The sequence below is a fragment of the Gracilinanus agilis genome, chromosome 1 (assembly GCF_016433145.1).
Source record: "Gracilinanus agilis isolate LMUSP501 chromosome 1, AgileGrace, whole genome shotgun sequence".
Lineage (NCBI taxonomy): Eukaryota > Metazoa > Chordata > Mammalia > Didelphimorphia > Didelphidae > Gracilinanus > Gracilinanus agilis.
Window position 1 is genome coordinate 370,072,544 of NC_058130.1, and position 11,651 is coordinate 370,084,194.

At 34.8% G+C, this 11,651-nt stretch overlaps 1 protein-coding gene across 1 annotated transcript in view; it reads right to left on the minus strand.

Moving 5' to 3' along the window:
- The window catches only part of PARP8 (poly(ADP-ribose) polymerase family member 8), a 227,250-nt gene that overhangs the window by 214,605 nt on the left and 994 nt on the right, over nt 1–11,651 (minus strand). The window contains exon 2 of the mRNA XM_044681226.1: nt 11,111–11,165. Within this exon, the coding sequence (XP_044537161.1) occupies nt 11,111–11,165 (55 nt within the window). The remainder of the gene's footprint in view (nt 1–11,110; nt 11,166–11,651) is intronic.

Consider the following 11,651-nt stretch of genomic DNA (forward strand, 5'->3'; position numbering starts at 1 on the left):
CAAAAATTGTTTCTACATAAAAAAAAAAGAATAGAAATTTATCACAGAACCCATGAATTCTGGTCCAAAACTTAAGGGTTTGGAATAATTCTGGGTTGGGGAAGGGGCACAGTTACATTTTAATGCCTATAAGTTTTATACCCATACCCAACCATCACATCAAATATTTCATGAAAGCATGAAATCTTGACAAAATATGTTCAAAGAAAGACATATATTATATTTTTAAATATAATTATTTATAAATATATGCAGATATATTTATATCTGAATATAATACTTTCCTAAGTCCTCCAAACACATTATTTTGTACTTAGTCTACAAGTGAAATCTTACTGGAGAGTATATGTACTCCTAAAGATACTATCTATAATTTTAATTTGTGTGAATATGTGTAAATGTTACCTTTATTATGGTTATTATTATTCTCCCCCACATCATTTCATTATTCACCCTTTGTTGTTGTCATTCAGTTGTTCAAATCATACCTGGCTCTACATGATTCCATTTGGCTTTTTCTGGGCAAGGATACTGGAATGGTTTGTCATTTCCTTCTCCAGCTTATTTTACAGATGAAGAAACTGAGATAAACATTTAAGTGGCTTGCCCTGGGGACTTCAGGCTGGGCACTCTCCCATTGCCCTATCCATTGAGCTAGTCTTCAACAAGCACCTTTCTCTAATCCCCTCCCATCTCTATTTCCATAATCAACTTAGTCAGCTTCTTAGTAAGGGTGTGTCAATCTAATCATTTTAGGCTCAATATACAAATCTAGGATTTTCCAAACCAAACCTTTAGAGCAGGATCTGTTCCATTTTGTTCTAAGTATGCCCAGCATGATTTAGTAATATACAAGTCATAAATTAAGTAATTTTTTTTTCATTCATTAATTCATTATCAAGCTAAGTGGTGTGTATAGGGCACCAAACCTGGACAGGGGAAGACTCATAGACTCATCTTCTTCAAAAGTTCAAATCTGGCCTCAAGACACTTCTTAGCTGAGTGATCCTAAGCCAGGCCCTTCATTTTCCTCATCTGTAAAATGAGCTGGAGAAGGAAATAGCAAACCATTCCAGTATCTTTGCCAAGAAAATCCCAAATGGGGTCTGAAGTTTGAAGAGTCAGATATGACTGAACAAAAGCCTAGATAGACCAGATTGAAAAAAAAATAGTCCCTGCCCTCAATGAATTTACATTCCAGAAATAAAATTTAAATATAATAAAATTTGAGGTCTAAGGTAATTAATTGAGGAAAGGATTGAATAAATTATGTTACATACAATTAAAAGCCTAATGAATGATAAAAAATGATAAATGGAATTATTTTAGACAAAACTGTGAAGATTTATATGAACAGAAGCAGAGCAAAGTGAGTAGAAACCATAACAATTTACATATTATTATTAAGAAGAACTTAGGAAATCAATGTCAGACAAGGATTTAGTAAGTGCTTACTACTTCTTAGCATTGTGCTAAATGCTACAAATAGAAGGAAAGACAAAAATATAATCCTTGCCTTCAAAGATCTCAGAGGAAGATGTGAAAAATTGCATGTAAGAGATTTATACAGTTTAAAAAGAAAATCTCAGAGCAAAGATGCTAGCATTAGAATATATTGGTAAAGAACTCTTGGCAGCATGTGGGAAAAAGTCAAGGATTGAAGAAAGCCAGGAAAGTCAAGAGATAGAAAGGTGAGGAGGGAGAGCATTTCAGACATGTGAGGGGAGTCAGTGAAAAAGAGAATAAGAATATGAATTGTTCTGTGTGCCTATGATAACGATGAGCAAAGAATGCCAGTGTAGTCCCAAACTGTGGAGGAGAATGAGGCAAATAAAATAAAGGAAGACTAGAAAGGTAGGAAGGAGCCAAGTCGTGAAGGGTTTTGTACTTTATTCTGGATGATATAGGGAACTACAAAGGCTTGTTGAGCAGAAGGGAAAAGTGAACAGAATCAAACCTATGATTTAGGAAGATCACTTTGGCAACTGAATGAAGAATAGCCTGGAATGAGGAGAGAAAACCAATCAGAAGGTGCCTGCAATACTCTAAATGTGAAGTGATAAAGCCTGCACAGGCAAAATATGTGTTATGTGTATATATGAATATATACATGTATATATATATATATATATACATACATATGTATATACACCAGAGATAAGTGATCAGTACAATGACAAACTATTATTGAAGAGGATCAGTGATGAAACAGGTTACCCTACTCCTCCCAGTAAAGTGATTAACTCAAGGTGCATAAAAAAATGTGTATTTACAGACATGGCATTTGTATGGATTAGTTTTGGTTACCTATACTTATTTGATACAAGTTTTTATTTTTTATTTTCCTTTCTTTCTTAAGTGGAGAAGGGAGGGGAGAAAAATAAGAGGGAGAGGAAGACTATAAGGTTTCCAAAATGGAGAGGAAGCAGGAAACCAAGATTATTGAAGCATTTTTAAAAGCATAAAAGACAACAGAAGGAAAGTCAATAGGAAACAAGAGAAATAGGACACCTTTGAAAATTAACTAATAGAATTTATTGTATGCTTGAGAAAAAGATGCATGTTGTACAGATGTACAGCTGCATGTTCGGTCCTCTTATTCTCATGTGCTTTGCATATGGAAGGTATATCTTATTTAATTTGTTAAATTCAGATATTTTTTAAAATGAGGCCTCAAGGGGGCAGCTGGGTAGGTCAGTGAATTGAGAGTCAGGCCTAGAGCTGGGAGGTCCTAGATTCAAATCCGGCCTCAGACACTTCCCAGCTGTGTGACCTTGGGCAAGTCACTTGACCACCATTGCCCACCCTTACCACTCTTCCACCAAGGAGCAAATACACAAAAGTTAAAGAGTTAAAAAAAAAAAAATGAGGCCTGGAGAAAACCCTTACTACAACATTAGGCAGGAAAAAGTCTCTTTAGAGGTAGCTCTTCCCCAAATTTGAAATGTGACTGGAAAATATATTGTCTCTAAGATGCTCTATAACAACAATAACAAATCATTCTTTGAAATGCAGCAATCCTTTAAAATAAAACAATATCCACCTAATAATTATTTTTAAAGATCCAAATAAAGGAATATAAGTTGTATGTCTGGTATAATAACAAAGTCTAAAGCAATAGTTCCCAATCTTTTTAAATGTCAAAACATTCCATGGACAATATGGATCTATGCAATGTCATGATGTTAGGCAGATGTTAACAGATGCCTAAGTCACATCTTGAACATCAGATGGCCTGAAAAGATTTCCAATACCAGACTTTGGGAAAGAACAATTCAGTATCCCATCAGTCACTGAGCTGGACCCCACCCAGGAGGAGGAAAGTCGGAAGACCAAAACAGACCTGGCGAAGATCTGCTGAAAACGAAACAAAGACCATCGGAATGACATGGGCCCAGCTGGGGGAAGTTGCCCAGAACAGAGTCCGTTGGCGTGAGATGGTTGAGGTCCTGAGACTCCTCTGGGAGCCAACAGGAATAAACTAACTAAATGTCATAATAGTTATCGTATTATTAGCACCTACTGATAAACACAAGATAAAAAAGTTACTATAAATGATAATTTATAAATAAATTTGACAACACCTAGAGAAACTGAAAAATAATAAAGGGTCTTTCTCTGGAACTACTTTGCATTTGGCTACCTCATATATATATTATATTTTTTTTATTCACTTTATATTTGTACTGGATTTTTTTATCTATGTATATCTTGTCTCCTCCATTTGAAGATAAGCTCTTTGCAATATAAATTGTTACCTTTTTCACTCAAGTCTACATTGTTTCATTACTTCACTTTACTGGACTTTGCAGATATCACAATTTTTATTATTTGAAGGTTCATGACAACCTTGTGCCAAGAAAAGTTTACCTGCACTATTTTTCCAACAGCATGTGCTAACAAAGTGTCTTGTCACATTTTGGTAATTATCAGTATCTTTCCACTTTTCTTATTATTATAATATCTGCTATGATGATCTATGATCAATAATCTTTGATGATATAACTACAATTGGGGGGGGGGCAGGGGCAATACAAACCATGCCCACATAAGCAAACTTAATTCATAAATGTTATGTGTATTCTGACTCCAGCCATCCTCCACCCCTCTTCCTCTCCTCTGGCCTCTCTATTCCCTGAATATTGAAATCAGACTATTGATAACCGTACAATGGCCTCTGAGTGTTCAAGTGAAGGGAAGAGTCAACTGATGTGGCAAATTTCATTACTGTATTATTACAGAAATTGCCAGTCACCACAACCTTCAAACAATCACATCCTGATCAGTTGGCAGCCACCAACAGTCAGTTAAGACCCTCCCACCCCCAGCAAAAAAAAAAAAAATTGACTCAGTGAAGGCGATGATGATGATGATGATGATGATGATGATGATGATGATGATGATGACTTAGCATTTTTTTAAGCAATAAAGTATGCACATTGTTTTAGACATAATTCTCTTATCACTCTTAGTAGACTACAGTATAGTATAAACATTTAACTTTTCTATGCATTGGGAAACCAAAAAAATCTGTTTCTCATTTTGTTGTGATGGTCTGGAACCAAACCTGCAGCTCTAAGGGTATGCCTGTACTTGTATCATCAAGGCACAGCAGAGCCCTTGGCACATAATAGGTGCTAATATTTGTTGACTGATATGTTCAAAATATTATATAATTCAGTCTACAGATTTATGTTGGTTCCTTTATTATTCTTAGCAACACTGATTATTAAGCAGATACTAAATAAAAAACACTATTTGGTCATGTGGATTCAGGGCTGTTTTCTCTCTCCTTCCCCAGCCCTTATCCCACCATAAGACTTTATCCTACTAGTTAGAAACTAGTGATTCTAAAGGAAAAGCTATGAACAATATATTCAACTGAACACAACTCTGCCTGCAGTGTAATTTTGCTTCCAGCCTGGCCTCTACGCAAAGATTTTAAAATAGAGAGCCTGAACCTTAAAAGAACCTTTACTTCATAACAAATACATGTAAGCAGCTGACTTTCAGAAATGAGCACATTTACCTGGGTTAAGAGGGAATAGAGTAGAAGTAATGAATAAATGAGTACATTTAAACTAACACATTCTGAACTGGTAACCATAAAACAAACCTTTGGTTTTTACATATCACTTTATTTCTCTGGTTTATTAATTCTATAATTACAAATTTCTGTAAAATTAAGCACATCAGTACTTTGTTAAAATTGGGCATAAAATCACCTGTTATGATTCAAGCAGAAATGATATTCAAAATATGCATTAACTTTTTTTTTTTGGAGGGGAGTAGGGCAGAGTAGTCGAAGTAGACTTACAAAAACCATCTCTTGAGGGGCATGGAAAGCTTGTGATCTGGTTTGGTGGAAGGACTACCAGCCCTGAGAAATTGATAAATCTATTAAAGTTTAAAGCCGGGGCAGCTGGGTAGCTCAGTGGATTGAGAGCCAGGCCTAGAGACAGGAGGTCCTAGGTTCAAATCCAGCCTCAGACACTTCCCAGCTGTGTGACCCTGGGCAAGTCACTTGACCCCCATTGCCTACCCTTACCAATCTTCCACCTATAAGTCAATACACAGAAGTTAAGGGTTTAAAATTTAAAAAATAAAAAATAAAAAAAAATAAAGTTTAAAGCCATTTTGGAAGCCCTTTTAGGGATAAAATAAAGACTACATAACCTTGATTTTAAATTTGAAAGCAATGTGATATGCTGATTCTTTTAACATACAGTTACTATAATATGGAATTCGGGATTACATGGACTTGATCATCCAGAAAAAAATTTACCTAAATTTCTCATTATAAAGGAAGTGGGACGACATGATTATGCAATTATTCATGTACAATTCAGACAGAATATACAACCTATTACTATCAAATTTTGGTATAAAGGAACAGTATGGCTTAAAGTAAAAGTTCATGCTTAATAATGTGTTTTTCACTTTGTGCTGTTTTTTTTTTAATACACATTGATTTAAAATGAGTTATAACTAGAGCATTTCACATTTGATTGGAAAAGCAAGAGAACTACAGTCTGGTCACTGATTAGGCTTTTTTGCTTTATTTTTCAAAATATTCAAAATGTAAGTTTTGGGTAATGGCAAGAGATCCTGATGGAGGTAAGCAGCTACAGATATGGGAGCATAACTCAAATAAGATGGAAACACGGAGTCATACACACCGTGGTATGAAATGCATTAAGAATTATATAGGTGTAGCAGTCCAATTTTAGGAATTAGGAAAGAAGGTTTAGTGTATTTTGAAATACTAATCTATTTAACACAACAAACATTATTAAGCATAAGATACAAAGTTGGCCCCTTGATATAACTAGCCAAGGAAAAAAAAAAGACTGATTTTTGCCACCAATTAGCACATGACCTTTTAACAAATTACCCAACCTTCCTCATTTATGAGATATCTGGCCTTATTTTATGACTTTAGAAAAGCCATTTAGAACTCTGGGCCTCCTTTTAGGAAGAGAGGTCTGAATTAGTTAATTGGGCCATCTAGAACAGTGGTTCTCAAACTTTTTGGTCTCAGAACCCCTTTGCAAAAATGACTGAACTTTTTTCATGTGGTTTATATTTATTGATCTGTACCATATTAAGAAATTAAAATAGAGATGTTAAAGCATTTATTAATTCACATAAAATAAGAATAAACATGTGAACATAACATTTCATGGAAAATATATTTCAAAACAAAAAAAACTGAGTGGCATTGTTTTGGCTATCTTTTGTAAATATCTTTAATGTCTTTGAAGAGAAGAGAGTTGAATTCTATCTGCTTCTGCATTCAATCTGTAGGAATATTTCTTTGGTTGAAGCATATGAAGAAAATCCAACCTCACACAGATATGTAGTTGGAAAAGGGATTATTTTATTAAGCAAATAACACCTCAGTATGTTTCTGAAAATAGCTGTGACCTCACAGACACTGTGAAAGGATCTCAGGAATCTTAGAGGTCCTAGGATGACACTTTTAGAATCACTGGTCTAGAACATCCTTTCCAGTACTAACATTCAAGAGCAGGGAGTAAGGAGAAAGAGACAGATGTTCATTCCAACATGCCTTTCCTGTCTCCCTCATTGGCTTTTAGCTATCCCTCTCAAAAAAATTTCATCTTTATTTTTATTTTGTATGTGTAGTATTCCCTGACAGAGCTGTGCAAGGGTCAGGAACCATCTAATTTTTGTCATTATTTCCTCTGTACCAACCATCATAAATGGTAAATATGAAATTCTTAGGACCATTCATTTTTCAGAGTTAGAAGGAGTCTTAGATGCCATCTGGTCCAGTTTCACTATTTTTACAGATGAAAAATTAAGGAACAGAGAAGTCAGGTGAGTTGCCCAATCTGACCCTAGGCAGTAAGCAAAATAGAGACAGGATTATAATTTGTTGTCGTTCTCATCCCCCACTGTGCCAATGCTTAATAAATGCATGTAACATTAAATTGTTTAGTCACAAGTCACATTGGTTTTTAAATGTGAGTGAAGCTGTGGCAGAAGAAGGCCCAAGAGACCAGAGGGTGAACTTGGATTGAAGCTAGAGATGGTCTGAAGACAGGAGGCATCTTTGGCCAATGTACATAATTACTCAGGCATGGCATCCTACATATTCTGAGATTTTTCTTATCAATTAAGACAATCTACACTAGACCTCAGCTATCTTCAAGAGAACTATGAAATCCTCTCTTTCAAACTCAACCTTTTATTAAGGACTAGAATTTCTGGTTGAACTAATGAAGTTAGCATTTCATAAATTTCCTAGACATTATAAAATTAGTTTAAATGGTCATTGTTGGATTTTTGTTTTATTAAAAAACTGCACCTATCACATGTAATTTTTTTAAATCCAAGAAATAAGCAAAAGAAGTCCTAACTCCCATATGCACATTCATCAACAATGTTCCTTTGTTGGCACACATTTGCTTTCACAATGAATTTATGAATAGGCCAATATGCCTTCCCTCCACTTGCAGTAACTGACCCTGAATTTAGAAAATGAAATTGATGCTTTATGCATATCAAACAAAGCTGTACTAGTGCTGAATTGGCAATATTTTCAGATAATAATCCATGACATCTAATCAAGGTGACCACCATGTTTCCACTGTAGATGGGAAATGGTTACATCATGTTGCCAAAATTTGGGAGTGATCCACAAAAATATAACTCACTCCCTTAAAATCCTATATCAGAAGCAAAAGATGCACTTTAGTAAGGTTGGTTAAAACAGCAACATATTAATGAGTAGAATTCTTCCCCTACCCACCATCCTAGGAAGAGAGTAGGTTCTCAATGAGTGCTTTGCTTGACTTGACTTTGTTCACCTCTACAATAGACCATTTTATGGTTTTGTTATCCACCCAAACAATTTGATTCCTAACTTGGCATATCCACTATTCATCAAGTACTCTCTCCACTTCAACTCTGAACCAGCACTTGGAGAAAGAATAATTTGGGGCCCCTCAAAATGTTCAAGGCCTCTCTAGACCTAGGGTTTGTTAGGGAAATACTATACCAGGTATTTTCCTTATCTGTCACGAGAAAATAAAATAGAGCTGATAACCCTCAAGGAGTGTAGGATGCTGGAACTAGATTTTTTTTTTTTTAATGGTGGGATAGGACTTCTAAAGGAGAACATCAGATTGTTCTTACAAGAAAGGGAGCCAATTTGTACAATAACAAGCATAAAGAATGGAGCACTTGGTGATACTCTGCCAACATTTGAGAAGTAAATCCTGCACAGTCAAAGCATGACAGAATGCCTCACAATTTGAGAAATGTTTCTTCTCCACTATCATTCTAAACCTATCATGCTTTAAAGTAAAAGTTATTATATTGTCACAGTATTTTTCATATTTAAAGCCAACATTATTTAACAAAGCTGTAGACAATAAGTCTTTTTTTAAGCAATATATTAAAATAAACTTTAGTTTTTAAGAATGTTTTGCAACTAATCAGTGAAAAGTGTCATGATATAAGATAGCATATTCTTTCACTTACAACTCATCTTGATGTAGAAATCATTCATCTCTGATTTAAATGAATGGAATTCTGTATTTATGTGTAAAACACCCACTTTCTTTAATGGGTCCTTAGCAGGGAAGAAAGCCTTTTACCTGAAATTACTCTCTAAATATAATGAAGCACACTGAAAGGCACATTGTATAAAATGGAATACTATTTTTTTCAATTCTTAGCAGCTGGTAGTGATTTCAGGATAGGAAAATTAAAACTAGACCATCCCCTGAAAAATGAACAATGATTTTTCTTCTCCAGTTACCACTATCAATTGTGATAAGCATCAGAGATGCTAGTCTCTCTTTCACGAACAGAATTTATTATAGGCTAGTTTGTTTTTGTTTTTGTTTTTCAAGAGGCTAAACCATTAGGCAACAGTTTTGCCATTTGACTAAGAATATGGGTTGTCCTAACCAGATAGATATACAGGCCCCAGGGATTTAAATCAGTTATACAAGATATAGTATTTTCTTCATAAATATTACATAAAACCAGAAGATAATCCTATTCTGCAAAAAACTACAGTATTTGGAATGTAAATGCTACAAAATGAAAAAAAAGGCATCTTTTATTATTTAATTCCAAACCTCTGGTATTAATAGTAGAATAAAATCACACTCATGTAGTCTCTAAGCATTGCTACCCTCAGAACTAGAGCTGAATAATTTTATGATTATAGACCCATAGAAACATCTAGGATTGTATTTCAAATACTCAATTATGTGGAAAAGTTCTAATGGGTCATTGTATTGATAGCGTGTTGTTATTAAATATAATAATAGGCAATGATACTGGGCACATAGCTTTGTCCCTTAGACATTAGGTGCAATAGGCATGACTTGATTTTAATCTCTTTGGTTTATTAAATCTTCCTAATTCTTAATTACCAACATGAAAGTGCTATAGGAAGTTAAAAAATACTGCATTTTATTAGCTCCCAATATACATATTGACACAGGTTTGGGTCATTCACCATTATATTGCCCCTTATTAAGACAAATCAAAAAATCCATCAGAACAAGCATAGCCAAGTACTATTTAAGAAACCTCAAAGAATAGTTTTTAACTGAAGCTGAACGAAAAGTTGAATGAAAGCTTTCTGAGCTCAAGAACTTATATTAAATATTTACTTTTTTTTTTTGAGCAAAGAAAGCTAATTCTATTACAGTTTTCACATCTTCCAAAATTCCTATCAGCTAAATGATAACATTTTGAATTGTAACAAAAACCAGAAGGCCAAATGATTTTGCTAATAAATTCTTTGCAACAAGTCTCAACATTCTAACAGAATTTGAAAACAATTATAAGTAACCTTGAACTTTAAGCTCATAAATACAAAAAGGTGCCATAAAAGAAACTGATTACAGAATTTTTAAGAAGGAAGAGGAAAACAAGCAAGGAAAATATTTTATTATCAATCTTTCACTTTTAACTCTGCTTCCTAAATATAAGTTCAGACTTGTGTTCTTTCAAAAATGTTATAACTTTAATATTCAAAATATGTCTTCAGAAGATGAATGGAAGTAACAACTAACAGTATCCAAGCAACATTTAACTCTCTAAACCTGCCACTAAATTTGAAAACCAAAATTGAGTAGGCTGAAAAAACAGGATTGTTATTTTGTATAGTTCATCTTTACCTGAATAGACAAGATAAAATATATATACACAGTTGTAAGGAGAAACACTACTTTCTAAGGACTTGTTTTATCTTATCTTCTGAGCTTTTCTTTTCATAGGTAGTTTTTCTTCCTAGATGCTAACATATAGAGCCCATCCATGTCTTAGAGGTATTTTTAATCTCAGTTATATAGTTTAAGAATATAAGTGTTATATAAAACATTTGTGAATTATGCTCATGGCAGATGATGGAGTGTTTTTGTTTTGTTATATTTTAAAATGTAAACCAAATACATTTGCTCAGGTGATTTAAAAAAGCCTAGTGAAGCAGAGATCTTTCAAAATAGATATACCTTAATACCTAAGGTACAACCAAAATAAAAAGTCACACACACACAGGAGAACAAAGGAAACACTAACGTGTGAACAGGAAATGAAGCAACTCTGTACACGTAAGTACCTTTTGGTGCCTCCAACGTAGGTGAAAGTAAAAGTGGAGTCTGAGTATCTGAAATCTGAAACGGGAAGTATTATTATTATATTTTATTACGTCTGGAGACATTTTAAAAGCATAATTTTGTTTCTTTTTTCGTGGCGGGTGGGGTAGTTGGTGGGCGGAAAAGGGAAGGCATGGAGGGAAGCAAGAGGTTGAAACACCTGAGGTGGTCTCCATCCCATTTTGTTGGGGGAAGGGAAGGGGGGGGGTATGAGGGGAACGTGTGGTTAAAGGAGCTCTGGCAGCAGAAAAAGCCCCTCGCAACAAGTGCCCCGATGCTATGGCAACGGCGGGAATTTCCATTGTCAGAGGAGGAAGCAAGCAGCAACAAGCCAGGCTTTCTGTTACTAAATAAGGCTTCAGTGTTGTTGGGAGGTGGGGGGTTTGTTTTGGGTTTTATTTTGTTTGTAGGGGGGCACGTTATGCGACCGCAAGGTTGAGGCACACTAGTAGGCTCTAGAGCCACTGTCAGACCGATTATAGGGTAATGCATTTATGAGGGCGG